Below are 15,705 nucleotides of genomic sequence, written 5' to 3' on the forward strand. Positions count from 1 at the left end.
TGTGTGAAGAGCTTTAAGATATCTTAAAAATTGAGACAAAGTAGGTTATCTACTATCTTTTATAAACTACTCCAGAACAAATTCTTTTATCTACTCATTATCTTTGCAGCTTTTGTAAGCCAAAATAAGAGGCTTGCAGTCCAAAGCATGTGGACTTTGCATAGGTTTTTTTTTAAATAATTTTGGTTTTAGATAACCCATAGCACCTGATAATGAAAAGTTATATCCCCCTAATTTTCCAGTTCAGAAACTGTAATTTTTGTAAGTAGAATTACCAATTTTGCATAATAGATGTTCCAAGGAGGTATTAATACTCATGCACTATACCTACTGCATGCATTTAGCCCCCTTCCTCAAGCCTGCAAGGAGGAACGCTTTTGGAGTCCCAAATAGCGCAAACCCCATGCAGAATAAATGCTAGCTGGGTATGTGACAAGTACTCAACAGTGGAAACTTTCATAAGTTTGAGAATGCACACTGTGGTTTAGAGGAATATATTTATTGAACAGAAGAGAATGAACTTCTTTTAGACAAGTTTTTCAATGCTTAGGGATTTTTTTTTCATTAAAGGAAATGTGACGTAAGGAATGTACATGTCTATATGAAATTTAGGTACAACTGAGGTTCAGAAATCCAGTCCCATAAAACTTTTCTGCTGATGCGTAGCCCTGGAAGGATACAAGCTGTGCTGTTATTTTGTTTTTCAGTTCACTAAGCCCCTTGTAGATCTGGAGCTGCCCCAGACTTAACTGACTAGCTAAATACGGTGAATATCTAGGAAAAAACCCAAACTACCCAAAACGTTCCCAACAGCGAAGGTGTCTCCACCATCGCTTGCAAATAAACTGCAAGGTTTATTTGTTATGTGAACTTAACTATGGGTACCACCACCTTTTAAAATGTGTGAGAGAGAGGCATGGCAGGGGCCACAGCCCAGCACCTGCAAGGCTGGACCAGCGCTCTAAACAAAATGGACTGGGTATGCACACACAATTTGGAGTCTGGCAGCACGCTCTTAAAACCTTGGCTTCCTCGTTGTAAATTATCCTGCTGTGTGTTCATACCATGATGGCTAAGTACAGTGAGGCTGGCAGCTGCGTTGCAGACAGCCTGGAAACCAGACGAGCAGTGTGACCCACAAGAAGTCTGATCTCCTGTCATGTGCATGAGGGGAATTTCTCTTTTCCTCCATCTAAACAGCTTCTCACATTTTTTTTCTGTGAATCCCGTTCCATTGTTAGGGCACACACTGATCATTCGGGGTATTTTTAGAAAGCATAAATAATGGCAGAGGCATGCTTTGAATTTTCCTTCTAGCAGCAGCAGAAATGCCAGCAGTTCACATCACGTGGCTGCTTAAACAAGTATACATCTATTCTAGTAACATTTTCCCACCCAAACATAGCATCCAAGCGCCTGGTGGAGACCATGTGCTTACTGGACCCTGTCTCACCCTGAGGGCTACACATGGGAAAAGTAACCGTTCAAAGTCTCTGTCCTTACTTCAATTCTCGTGATGTTAGCCCTCAGTCACAAAGTGATAGGACAGAAATTTAACCCACCTTAACTTCACAGGGAGACATTTGCAATGGCTCATCCGAGTTGCCCATCAGTAGAAGTAACGGAGCATCAGAAGGAAAACGGGAAACACACACCACCACCCCCCTTACAATTTAAGTGATCGTAACATTGACGGTTTCCCCCACGTGTGTTTTCCGTGTGTCTGAGGGTTTTTTTAAGAACAAAACCGCTGACTGCTCCGTCGGGGCTATCAGTGAGCTGTGCCCCCTGCCTAGCTCCGCCGCCAGCCCCACCGTGGGACAGCGCCCGGCCTGGGCTACCTGGGCTCGGCAGCCGCGGGACGGCTGGACAGCTCTCCCACGCCCCAGCCCGCCGGCTAAAGGCGGGGGGGGGGGGGGGGGCCGCCGACTGAGGGGAGCCGGCAGCCGCCGGGTCCCCGGCGGCTGCCGGCTCCCCTCAGGCGTCGGCCCCGCCTCGGGCGCAGCCGACGTCAGCGTGCGTCAAGGCCGAGCCCCCCACCCTCCCTCCGCCCGCAGGATCCGTCGTTCCTGCCCGTTCCCGCTCCCTTCGTCCGGCGTTGGACAGCAGGAGCCGCCGCCTCAGCCCAGCCCGCCGCTCCGTCGCCCCCTCCACTCCCCTCCACGAGAGTCGCGCAGCGCGAAGATGGCGGCGTACAAATTCCTCCTGCCGCCGCTCAGCCGCCGCATCCTCCTTCCCGCCGCGCGGGCGCGGGGCGCTGGGGTTGAGGTAAGGCCAGGCGGCGGGGGCAGCCGGACACCCGGACCGCTGCTCACCGCGCTTACCCACAGCGGTCGGCCCCGCTCACCGGGCCTTCGTTCTCGCCGCGCCCGCCCGGGCGACAGTGACCTTGGCGGGGTACCCGCCGCGTCAGGGCCGCGCTCAGGGCCGCCTCCGCAGGGGGTCGGCGTCTCCCGTGGGCGGGCGAGCCGGGCGGTGTCGGGCAACCGGAGCCCCGGGCGTAGGCGGCCGTCTTGCTGCCCCGAGGGTGGCGGTGCCCGCGCCCGTGGGGAAGTGATGGGCTTTTTTTGTTTGTTTTTTTTTTTTTTTTCTATTAACATGACCGTTGTGGCCCGAAGGAGGCCCCCGGGCGCTGCGGCAGGCGGGCGGCAGGGAGCAGAGCAGAGCGCGGCCCCGGGGCAGGCCTGATGCTGGCGGCGGGGAGGGATGCGGTGACCTTGGGGGACCGGGACTGGAGGTTTCGCTTTGAGGTTTAATTTTTTTATTTCCCCTGCGTTTGAAATCGTAGCGCAATTACAGTATGTTACTGTGTATTTCAATCCTGCTTTCACTACGTCGGGCTTTCCTAAAGGTAGGCTGCAGGTGTAGGCAGGGAGAGTCCAGGTCGGTGTGCACAGCTCCCTGGCAGCCCCGCTGTGTTACTGCCATTCCTAAACGCATGGAGTTCAGCAGTGCAGCTAGTTTGCTTGCTTGCTTTGCTCCTCCTGGGGGAAGCTTCTGCCAAACCTCACTAATCTAATGGTTTCCAGCCCACGTGTAACCATAGGCAAGTTAATTTTTTGTCTCTTCAGCCAGAATTTTTTCTGTGGCTTTCGTTGTTTTATTTTAGTTCAAACAGCTCAACTACTGTCTTTCTCATGCCCATGTTTAGTCTTCCTGATGTCTTTAGGGACCAATAATCATACTCTTTCAGTCTTTGTTTTGTGAAGTTATATTTTGCTCTTCTATGACATTTCCTTCAATTTTATTGATCATTCTAGGCGTTCATCTGTCTCTGTGTTACTTGTCTCTTAAACCTGGGCTGCCAGAATTGCAGCCAGCTCCTACTAGGTGATCCCTAGCAGCTTGATTCCCTGAAAGCCCGTTGCTCTCAAATGGCAGAGTGGGTGGGAAAGGGATTGAAAAGAAAGTTTTTAGTACAGAAGGGCATATACACTCATTAGAGACATCCAACCTGGGAAGGCATGCATGTATAACACATGCTGCTCTGTTGTTCCCCACTGTTACAGGCAGTTGGGAAGATTAAAGAAAAGGTACCGCGTGGTCTCTTTAAAGTATTTTCCTATGTGTGAGTACAGGGACACAGCAGTGGCCTGGCCTCCCTCCAGCCCTGGCCCTCATGCCTGCCTGCAGCCTTATTTTACCTGGGCTTATGAGGCTGCCAGCACTTAATTGCAAGTGACTTTTGTCACTTGCATACCAAATGTGACCAGAAGAGATGCTCTTTGCAGTATGAATGTCATGAAAAAATGTTTCTGAAAGAAATAGCCATGGTATAATTAAGCATGGGGAAGGGTCTTTTTCTCAGCTGGCACTGATCCTTATGACCCACATACTTTTTTTTTCTTTTTTTTTTTGAGCCCGCCAGAACAGAGGAACATAAGTGTTTTCAATGAGAAGGGAGATAAGCCTCCATTCAGAAAGGTTTTCTTAATATTCAATGTAAACTCTTGCAGCCTTTATTTTATAAAGAAGGCAGTTTGTATAGTCTTGAAACTGAGCCAAAAATTATTGCCATGGCTGTAACTGGATCTTAAGGCAACTCTTTAGAGAAGAATTAGGCTATTGTCTTTAAACGACTGTAGATTGGCTTGTTTATTATTTACTTACTCATTCTTCTCCTTTTCCAGTTTAAAATTTTCTCACTTCTACTATCAGATTTGAAGTGGAAACATCAGTGGGTAGAATTTTAAATTCCAAATACTCTCAATTTATGGAGACTGTGTCAATGTAGTGACTTGAATGTCAGTTGCTCCTGGTGCCTTGACAGTACTTGATTAGTACTGACGCATGATCGTATTAGTGGGAAGTACTTAAAGAAGAAAAGTTAGGGTAACTGTGACCTAAAAATATAATAAATGAGTTATGGTGGTTACTATGTAATGGGTTTGCACTGTAAAGTCTAATTTTGTGGGTGGGATTTATATTGATTTCCCTTTTGCCCTCCCTATTTCCTCAGTCTGTTGGAATCTCTCTGATTCTGGGTTGTTCTTCAACAACACAAAGAGCTCTAAGACTGCATTAGGAAGCTGGGGGGAGTTCCACTCTGTTGAAGGGAGTCCCTGCTTACTGTACTGCCAGCACAGCACTGTACTTCATATTATTCCTTGGCCTCCACTCAGATTTTGTGGTAGTGGTGGCTCTCTGCTTCAGCCATTTCTGGTTATGTTTAGTGTCTGGATATCTTTGAAGCCCCAAGTAGCAATATGTAGGTTAAAGCAGTCTTTGGGTTGCTCTAACTCGTACTAAGGAATTGCGTTTGTGAATCTGTTCACAATAAGTCACAATTTATCAGCAGTTCAGGATAGAATTCAGAAATTTGAAATCTGTTTGGATATTGTCAAATTGATGCAGCTCATATTAACCCTAAAGCTTTCATAATACATATGAATTTTGTAAAATATGGGTGATGTGGGGGATAAAGAGACAATAGAGTCTTTGTTTTGGAGACCTGAACCCTTCTCTCTTCCCCTCCTCAATGTTTAGTGTTTACTGTAGCAGTATCTTTTTTTGTGTATTTCCCCCCTTATCTAGCAAGAGGGATGATCAACATTATAAAGCTACAATATAAAGCTTTTTATTCATTCATTTGTTTCTTTTAATGTTGTTCCAGATTTGTGGATGCTATTTTTCTACCAGCTGTCATCGCAGCACCAAATTTTATACTGATCCTGTTGAAGCTGTAAAAGATATACCCAATGGGGCAACTATCCTTGTTGGTGGTAAATATTTAAATTCTTTATGGATGCAATCACATGTTCAGTTAATAAGATACTTTTTACCAGTTTACCATGTTTCTTTTAATATTAACTAATTTGAGAATATATATACTTGTATGGGTATTTTAAACAAGTGATTTCCTACTCTGCTAATGAGGGGTAGACTCTCTCAGTGAGAAAATGCCAGTTTGTTTCTTAGTGGAGGGAAAAAGCCTCAGAAAAATCACTAGGTTTTTCTCCCCACTAGTGAAGTGTTAGACTTTACTTGTGCCAGTTTGAATGCAGAAAATCAACATGGACTTCTTCAAGTTAGCATTGTTATTTCAGATAGCGAAGAAATAAAATCTAGTTTGATAGTTTTTGTGGTGGCATTCTCTATGTTCTCTATCTGCCTAGTCGCTGGGTCTCTGTGACCTTGAACAAATGGTCGAATGTGTTTCTGGCTGTAGGCAGTGAAGATAATACTTATCTACGCTACACGAAATGATTATGTGTAGCATTTCCAGAAGAGTCAAGAAGTTGTGTTGTACTGACTTTCACTGTGACTTGAGCTTTTGAATATTCTAGATGATTTCCACGATTTCATGATGTTCCATCTAGTGAAAGAAAAGCAATCTCTCTTTTTAGTAGGTTATAAGCAATTTTTAGTATTGAAGAAGTAATGAATGTAAGGTTGTAAAACATGGGAAACCTAACTGGAGGTGTTTAATAAGGCAAAATGCCTTCTAGGAAGAATTATTGTATTTTTTTGTTGTTGGATCAAAAGAAGAACTGATGCTAAGTGGTTGGGAAGGAAATGATAGTAGTTGTAGTGTTAGAGCCTTGCCTAAGACTTAGGTGCCTCAGATGTGGCATGGTATTTTATTTTAGGCATACTGAGTTCTTGCATAATAGGTAGGAGTGTGAGGCACCTCAGCCTGGGTGGAGATCTGAGTTACTGTGCTTCCAGTTGCACATCTTCCTAGGAGCGTTAAGATTCTCAGATTTTTATCGCCTAATTATAGGCTAAGCTATATGGGAGAACTCCTTGTTCTGCCTGTTTGATGTTAGGTGCAGCAAAGAACTGAAGGTTAGTTGGGTAGAGAGAAAAGGAGGAATAATGAGTACAGTGCACTACACACATCAGGAGAGCCAAGGTCCTTGGAGCCCTTCTCCAAAGACCATTTGTGTGTGAGCAGGCCTCTGATGGTTAAATTGCTTTCATCCAAACTGGGAAGCATCTAGTGACTGGGAGATTCCAGTACTATGGTGCAACTCTTTCCAGAAGTGTTGGTGTTGGCTCAGCTAAGGAGCTTGTTCTACTCAGAAAAGATTTTTAATTAAACAATGCATGTTCTCAGACATGTGATTAATCTGTGTTCTTTAAAACACCTGTTACATATTCTATTTTCTTTTACCCTACCTAGGTTTTGGATTGTGTGGTATTCCTGAAAACCTCATTGGAGGTTTACTGAAGACTGGAGTAAAGGGAATAACAGCAGTCAGTAATAATGCTGGGTAGGTATTCATATATCCGTGGTTTAGTAAGTGTTCCATTCATGTGAAAAGGCTGGTATGTATGAAAAAATCTTACTTTTCATCATAAGAATTTTCATATTAACCACGCAGCTTTGTTTGAAAGCATTATTTTTGGAATGAGCCCAGAAAGTACAGTACTGTATGTATACTCAGCTTTGTCAAGGAGTGATTGTCATTGTTGTAGACAGTTAGAATTATGTGTATTTATATATATTTAACTGGTTGACTGTAACTGAAAATTCTGACTAAGGTGCTTTAAATGTTTTATCAGTGACTTTTCTGTGTGTGAAGAGCTAAATAGGGATTATTTTTTAGCTACAGTTTGATGCTTTCTGACCTTCTTACTGTAATTCTGTTCCTTAAAAAAAGCCCAAACAACACAACGGTGAAGAATATTTATGATGAAAGAATGGAGAGCCTTTTTAATGAGTCTTGGATTTTTTTTTTTTTTAATGTTTACCCATTAAGAAATTCATGTGGGGCTGACAATTCTTTTACATATAATTTCTCAGTTTCTCATTAGGGATAATTTTTACATAAGCTGTAGTAGACTCCACAATACCTAATGATCTTCATATTGAGAAATAACTACAGCCACTTCTGCTGAAGTGCATTGACAAAAGAGAAATTAAATTAAATAAAAATATTGATATGCAGAATATGATGACTTGTAGTTGAAATCAGCCTGGTCACTAAGACTGATATTCTGTTCCTTGCAGTGTTGTTGGACGACTAGCATCTGCAGGTGGCCCTAAGCTTCATTCAGTGACTTACCCTATTAAATGTCACTTTCAGCAACGTAATCATTCCAGTGTAATTTAGTTAATCGTAGATTTAAAGAATATTGGAAGACTGATGTCTCCTAGTTGTACTCTCTTCAGCAAATTTGTTTTGATGAGGGAGCTCATCCTAAAGTCTATTGTCTTGTGAAATGAGTCTTCTGACAGCTAGATGTACTGGGATTACACACCTCAGTTGGTAAGGAAGATAGTTTGTGAGCATTCTTTCAGTTTGTTTTGTTGTTTTTTTTTTTTTTAATTTTTTATTACGTTGCTTACTTTCAGCAAATGGTAATATTTGTGTTATTACATTTTCTGTGAACTTTTTACTTTTGAATGCTGTATTTGTAGTGAAATAATAATGAGAATTCTGTATTGTTTTCATGGAACTTCATTAATGCTTGCAATTATGAGCCCTTTGCTTGGGTTGGAAGTCTCCCGTCTGTTCTTTAGAAGCTCAGCCTTTGTCCAGTTGCAGAACGAGAGCTGCAAGGGGGAAAAAACCCCAACCATGAGGAGACTGTTTTCTTATCATAGAATGACAGAATGCTTTGGGTTGGAAGGGACCTCAAAGATCACTGAGTTCCAACCCCCCTGCCATGGGCAGGGACACCCTCCACTAGACCACGTTGCCCAAAGCCCCATCCAACCTGGCCTTGAACACTTCCAGGGAGGGGGCATCCACAGCTTCTCTGGGCAACCTGTTCCTGTGCCTCACCACTCTAACAGTAAAGAATTTCGTCCTAACATCTAATCTAAATCTACCCTGTTTTAGCTTAAACCCATTACCCCTTGTCCTGTCACTACACTCCCTCATAAACAGTCCCTCACCATCTTTCCTGTAGGCCCCTTCAGGTACTGGTAAGCCACAATCAGATCTCCCCAGAGCCTTCTGTTCTCCAGGCTGAACAATCCCAACTCTCTCAGCCTGTCCTCATTCTTCTATAACTACATTAGAATAAAAGAGAGACAAGTTCATGTGAGCCAGAAAGGTTGTTCAGGTATAAAGAACTTTCGTTCTTCACACAAAATGAAAAGATGTCAAACCCTGCTCCTTCAATGCCTTCAGCCTTGCAGAAGAAGTGAATTAGGTGGGTTTTATCTAATAATGCTGGCTATATGTATGTTTGTATGTGTATATATATATGTATTTTCCAGGCTTCTGAGGCTGAAGTTCAAATATGTTGATCTTCTTTTTTTTTTCAGTGCTTCATGCTTGCCATTGCACATTAATTGGATAACAAATATAATTTGTATTGGTATTTGGCACATGCACAGTCAGACTCAAATTCCTTAGACTCTTGTGGGAAACACTTTCTGCTGGATGATAAAAAGGGGAGAGAAAGAGACAGAAATAATTCTGAGTGGAAAGATCAATTACTTAGAGATCACTCACTTTCCTGATACTCCTGTTTCTGAATGATGCACATATACGTAGATAGAGATTGCACAGATGCTCCTGGGAATGAGGTGGGGATTTGAATGTGAGGAAAAGTAAAGAGAGAAGCATTGTGGAATAGAATGGAGAAGGTGACATTTTGTATTGCATTCTGTGTACAGTTGGTTATGTTATACGTTAGAATTAATTTTGCTTGAAATAATGCTAACCTTCCTGAATATTCTTTGGACTTTGAGGCTGAAGCGATTGCTGTAAAATGTTTGGTTGCTGGCAAGAAAGCAAAATTTAATTCCTTTTTTTCTTGAAACCAGTTTTACCTGAACATTCATGGAAGTCCATTAAGCTCCTCATAGAACAGTGTGATGGTTTGAAAATGCCTGAGGGCATCTAGGCTTTTCATAAAGTCTAGTTTGTAAAAATCCTGGTTTTGCTCTCATATTGAACAGTATCATTTATTTTGAAATTAAATTAATAATAAAATACAATCTCATCTATTGTTTTTATTTATTATATTACTGTTATGTGGAACTTAACTTGCTATAGTTTGGTAGGGTTTGGGAACCAGGTTAATGACAGATGTCATCATTAATAAGGTCAGAATCCTTATCACAGCGATTGATACCATTTAAGCATCTTCTAATACCATGTCCAAAAGTATAGTGATATTATCAATATTGCAATATTAATAAATGGATTTTAAAACTGAAGTAGCAGAGCAATAGTATAACCTGCAGCAATAGTATTCCCTTAGAATTCATCCTTAATGAATTGTTCCTGTAATCTTCAGAAGTCATGTACTTTGTGGCATGAATAATGTGTCACTTTCCAACATCCCTCAGGATTCAGTGCGTTTTGCTTTGGCACTGTTGCGCTGTAGTTGATGCCCTGCTGTGTTTCATTTTCCTGACTGCAGCTGCTTTCTCTTCTGCAGCGGGGTTAGCAAGGAACTTGTAATTGAAGCAGGGAAGGAGCCAAGTGCATAGAGAGACAACCTGTTTTGGAGAGCAGTGCAGCCACATGGCTTAAGTCACAAATCTTTCAACATGCATGAACAACGAAATGTGTTAGAGAGCTATCTGTTTACTACTAAGATAGCAGCAATGGAGACAGTACTTCACTTACATCTAGGGGAAAGCAGTAATTAGGAAGTCCTGAAGCACTCTTACCAACTTTCTTATAGCTGGAAAGAAGGTTCAGCAAAGCATAGAAATGCTTGGCAGAGTCTGGAAATAACTTTAAAGGAGTAGGATGTTCACAAGTCCACACCCTACTGTTCTGTGCTGCAGTGTAATAGGGAGGAGATTCTTCCTGCAAATCTTTGTTCGAATCATGTAGTTGCTGGCAGGTAGAGTCCTTGTTTTGGCCTTTGAAAGGCTTGCCAAGGACACGTACGGTTGTGTACAGGGTGCTGTTAGACACCCTAGTTAGAAACGTCATACTGCTGAGCTTATTGTCTGTTGCAGTGCATTATGCTCGTGCAGGTGCTGTGTGCAAACTAGTGAAATGGCACCTTTAAGAGTAGTTAGTCTTTTGCCAAACCAAATAAGGCAAAGCGTTTGAAAGGGAAGCAATACAAATATCCAGTATCTCTGGTATTTGCTCAACTTGCTGCTGGGGAAACTGGAGCTTGTGAACCAGGGAGATTGTGAAAGATACCATGGTGGGTGGGTGTACTTCTAGAATACAACCTCTCACACCTTCCGTTCTAACTTGTTTTGCCTACGTTGTTCATATTTTAGGTATTTCCTTTACACTAAATTGTTATAAACCCTTTAAATTTAGAGGATTCTGTCTCACTAAGCTACTAAAATCCATTTTATTAAATTTTTGCTGCATTATTGCTTAGATTGGGTTCGCTCCGCGTACATCAGTAGGTCCCTATTTTAAATGTTGATTCAGTAAATTCCCAATGTAGTTGTGATTAGTATACAGTACCTTCTTGTGCATGGCTGTTTTTTCATCTGCTTGTGCAGATCTTGTTGCATACTGATTTCAAATTAGAGTGGACTTGGATGTTACAGGTCAGCTTATGCTAAGACTTTCCTAATGCAGGCTATCAGACCTATTGTTTCAGAATCTGTGTTGCAACAAAAGCTATGTACTTGTCAACACAGCCAAATATTTAAAACAACAGCTTAAGAAATTGGCACACAATTATTATTTTTATTTAATTTTGCTTAATGAAATGGATAACTGATTTGGGGTATAATCACATTCTGAGATAAACACTTTTGGCTCTACCACCTCAATAGGCTGAATTTGTACTTGGTAAAAATGAGGTCCATTACTTGTAGAAGCTGCACATGTCGTCTGACTGTTGTATCAAATGACCTACTTCCTTCTGGGCTTTGTCTGCTTTTGAGACTTAAATACGCATTCTTTTTGAATGCAATAGTGTTGAACAGTAGGGTTTCACTTACAGTAAAAATAGAGAAGTCACAGTTAATATCTTGATTACTAATCACCTGTGTGATTACCTAAAAGGAGGTTGACAGGTTATTACAGATTCAGACAGTCTGCTTAAAAGGCATTACCAGCTTTTTGAACCTTTGGTCTCCGTGCTTTTTGACAAGTTTTTTTTTCTGTTACATTGTTATGTATTAGTAAGGAGAAAACAGCTTTGAGATAAACATTTGAACTCTTGGTCATGGTGCCTGAGTATGCTGATTCCGTTCTGTTGAACATAATACCCTTGTTTTCCTAATGGGCTATTTGCAGTTGCCAAATCTCCAGATAAGGCACTACTCGGTGACATCGGATGCAATGAAAACTTAGTGCATCCCATATTGTAAAGCACAAAAGGTATTTTTATAATCTGAGCAATTAAATATTTTGAATTTAATGCAATATTGATAAATATTATGTATGTTAAAGTTTAAGGTTATGTAATTTTTCAGTCATTGCTTTGAGTTGTATGTTTTTGTTAAAAGCAAAATGTGGCTGCCATCTTTGCTGCGGACCCTCTGTTCTTGCTTTTGTAACTCCTATGGCTTAATTACGTCCTTATTATTACTTTTATATATATATATGAATATATGATTTTTATACTTATATATACTTACCTATATTTCTATTACTTTTATATATTACAATATATTTAAATATATGTATCTATAAATGCTGTCAGGTGGAAGTTGCATTCCAAATGCACAGAAAGTTGAGAAGTTTTTTCACATAATATAAAGTGTCAAGTGGTTTTAGTGGCATGGATTTGACAATCCCTTGATTTAGAGAGCTAAAATGTAACTGAAAAAGGCTATGAGGGACTGGAAAGAAAACTTGTATGTACACAAAGATATGATCAAGGTGATGCTCAGAGTACCTTATGCTGTGTGTGCCATTTTTGTATTTGCATAAGAAATTAAATTTAATGATCACAATTTAACTATACTTTCAGAAGTGAAATACAAGTTCACCAATGACTTTTATCTTTCTTGGTGGAGAGAGAAGAGCGGAGTTAGGTAAAATCCTGTGCATGGCAAGTTACCAAAATAATGAGGCAAGGTATGTAAGATATTTTCAGTGTTAAGTTGAAGATTTGAAGCAGGTTTGTTTTTTGTTTTTTGGGGTTTTTTTTGTTTGTTTTTTAAAATCTCCATTCTTTGTAAAGAATCTAATCAGATGCTTTATTACAGCTGTTAAATTGGTGACACTGTGTGAACTGCAAATCCCTGAAAATCTGACTAGGTCATCTTGCTAATTTTAGTGTGGAGGTTATTTAGGATTTTGGCAGGGCGAATTGTACTAAACTTTGCACTACATGGAACTATTGAGAAATCAGCTGTGCAAATGGATTTCTGGTTGTGATTACACATGAGGAAGACAAAATAGGCATCGAACTCAGCGTGATTGAGGAACTCTGTCAGCTGGGTTTTAGAAAAGTGACAATAAAAGTTAAACTTAGCTTTCAGCCAGGAGACTTTTGAAGTATGATGCATTCATGATGAAATTCAAATGTTTATTGGATTAAGTCTGTTCCATATAACTTCAGTGGGAAGGAAAAATATGGTAAATTTTGAAAGTTCTGAATAAAGTTTTTTATTTGTTGTGATAGAATCATAGACTCAGAGAATGGTTTGGGTTGGAAGGGAACTCAAAGATCATCTAGTTCCACCTCCCCTGCCATAGGCAGGGACACCCTCCACTTGACCAGGTTGCCCAAAGCCCCGTCCAACCTGGTCTTAAACACTTCCAGGGAGGGGGCATCCACAGCTTCTCTGGGCAACCTGTGCCAGTGCCTCACCACCCTCACAGGGAAGAATTTCTTCCTAACATCTAACGTAAATCTACTCTCTTTTAGCTTAAACCCATTACCCCTTGTCCTATCACTCCATGCCCTTGTAAACAGTCCCTCTCCAGCTTTCCTGTAGGCCCCCTTTAGGTACTGAAAGGCTGCTCTAAGGTCTCCCCAGAGCCTTCTTTTCTCCAGGCTGAACAGCCCCAACTCTCTCAGCCTGTCCTCATAGGAGAGGTGCTCCAGCCCTCTGATCAACTTCATGGCCCTTCTCTGGACTCGTTCGAACAGCTCTGTGTCTTTCTTGTACTGGGGACCCCAGAGCTGGACGCAGTGCTCCAGGTGGAGTCTCACCAGAGCAGAGTAGAGGGGCAGGATCACCTCCTTCAACCTGCTGGTCGCACTTACTGTGATGCAGCTGAGGATCCGATTGGCTTTCTTTCTGGGCTGCAGGTGTGCATTAAGAACACAATATACCATTTCATAGCAGAAAGGAATTTGGAAAGAGGAGAGTGCTGCTGATGTAACTATGCAACAGTACTTGTCCTCTTCAAAAATTATATACATTCACAACCTTCTGATGGACTTGGCCTGTATGTCTGCACCCATCATTCTTACAGGAGTGGCATATCGTTTCTGAAGGAGGATGGCAGAGAAAGGACATTTTACTGTGAGGCTGGAGCTGAGAAGAGCAGAGAGGACAGTTTCCCCTAAAAAGAGTCTAGTAGTGAAGGGAGAAGAGTGCAGTGCAAACACTGCAAAGAAGGAGCAGAGGGAGTTTAAGGCTCAGTCATGCCAAGTTGCACGCAGAGCTTCATGATTCTCAGCAACTGTGGGCTCCCTTGGTTTCCTTCTTCTTTCTCCCCTCAAAGTGGAAGAACTCCCAGGTTGCTGAGCTGAAAGAGATTCAGTGCAGTGTTTCTTTTGTCCTTTGCCATGGGTGGAAAAAGGTGGTGAGACAGTTTCTGTGGTTTCTGGGAGCTGTGACCCACTGGATTGTTTTCTGTCCTACCTCTTCCTTCTGATCAGAACTGCCTTACTATGGGCAGCACCCCTACTTACCGCTTCCTTCTCTTTTCTTGGTCACCTTCCCTGAGAGATCTTCTGCCTCCTTTTCTGCTTTCCATTAAACAGTTCCCATTAGGACAGATGGGAAAATGTCCTAGGAAAAAGGAAAGAAAAAAGATGGCTGAAGACAGCGTTCCAAGAATCAGTGGGGCAAATAAACATTATGCCTCTGTCTAATTTACCTTCCTATGAGCTGAATCTGTTTTCCTCTCCCTGTTAGTTGACTCATATTGCTCATTTTGCCCTCATTCTATGTATCCTGCTGGAAGTGGAAGACAGAAAAGGAGAAGCATCTGAGCTGGCTCCTTAGTAATCTTCCAGTGTAATGTATGAGGGATTATTGTACGACATAGTCTCACTGTTAAAAGACAGCTAGATGACTGGGGAAGATGGGTCACCAAGAACTGTTGTGTGAGTGATTGACCACATTTATTTTACCCTTGGTGTGCCTGCACTTTTGTTTGGTGTCTTCTGACAAACGCCATCTAGTAGGCTTCTACTGATTTTCTGCACAAAGGCTATAAAGGATCACTTTCTGGTGCTGCCAGGATTTTACTAAGAACTTGGATGGCATCTTCAGCCCCATACCTTCTTTGATATTGATAAAGGTTCGTGCTATAGTCAGGCACCCCTGTAAGCCTGAAAGCTTAAGACTGTGTTACTAAGAGGTGCCAGACAGGTGATTGATGCATTCCTTTTAGTTGGGGAGTATATCTGGACTTCCTAGGAGTGTGGACCTATCAGGAGACCTAATTGCTTGTAACTTGGAGCAGATCCTTTTGAGGACTGAAAAGCTGATGTTGCAAAATAGACAAGATGAAGCCTCCTTTAAGTGGCGAATCATAAAGGAAATTGTTTCCTTCTCCTAGTCATAGCCTCTTGCCAGGAAAATTTCTAGCTCTGGAACAGGTCCATCTGTTATCAAGTTTCATGCATAGTTGTCCAATGCTCGGTCCTGCCGAATGCCTAGAGAGACTGCTCATGTATCTCCAGAAGCTGACTAATGTCTTTACATAAAGCATTCTCCAGGAGTAGGACCAACCATAAATATGGGTTTTTTCCAGCAACAGCAAGTTGTAGGAAACTGATTTCTGCCTGAGGTGGAGCATTGCACCAGGATTCTTCCTGCATGCTTTTTTCTCTCAATCCATAGTCCTCAGGGGTGATGTAGTTAGCCTCTCATCCTTCCAATCCCCAAATTACGAGAGGAGAAAGGTCAGGTAGGGCATCATGTTAGTTCCTCTTTGGCCAACATGTTTTAGTTCTCCAAAACTCAAATTCATGTTAATCTTTCATAACCAGTGACTTCTGGTCTCAGGATCTCCCAGGATTATGCACTGAAGGTCCTGGAGAATCTTTGAACAAGTATAGAGGAAGACTTCTGTTTAAGAGATGTAGAATGAAGCCCTCATGCTAACTGACACCGCTTACCAGTGGTTTCCAGTGTTCCCAGTAAGGGCAGCCAGTCTGTCCTGAACATCCTCACTT

The 15,705-nt window shown here is 41.9% G+C and overlaps 2 protein-coding genes across 2 annotated transcripts in view; both read left to right on the forward strand.

Moving 5' to 3' along the window:
* Positions 1-1,978: 1,978 nt before the first annotated feature.
* OXCT1 (3-oxoacid CoA-transferase 1) overlaps positions 1,979-15,705 on the forward strand; it is an 87,502-nt gene continuing 73,775 nt past the window's right edge. The window contains exons 1-3 of the mRNA XM_075740817.1: positions 1,979-2,268; positions 5,114-5,222; positions 6,626-6,716. Coding sequence (XP_075596932.1) covers positions 2,185-2,268; positions 5,114-5,222; positions 6,626-6,716 — 284 coding nt within the window. The 5' untranslated portion in view covers positions 1,979-2,184. The remainder of the gene's footprint in view (positions 2,269-5,113; positions 5,223-6,625; positions 6,717-15,705) is intronic.
* Positions 2,184-15,705, forward strand: part of RPL37 (ribosomal protein L37) — a 350,006-nt gene continuing 336,484 nt past the window's right edge. Inside the window, exon 1 of the mRNA XM_075740821.1 lies at positions 2,184-2,187. Coding sequence (XP_075596936.1) covers positions 2,185-2,187 — 3 coding nt within the window. The 5' untranslated portion in view covers position 2,184. The remainder of the gene's footprint in view (positions 2,188-15,705) is intronic.

This window comes from Balearica regulorum, chromosome Z, assembly GCF_011004875.1.
Source record: "Balearica regulorum gibbericeps isolate bBalReg1 chromosome Z, bBalReg1.pri, whole genome shotgun sequence".
Classification (NCBI taxonomy): domain Eukaryota; kingdom Metazoa; phylum Chordata; class Aves; order Gruiformes; family Gruidae; genus Balearica; species Balearica regulorum.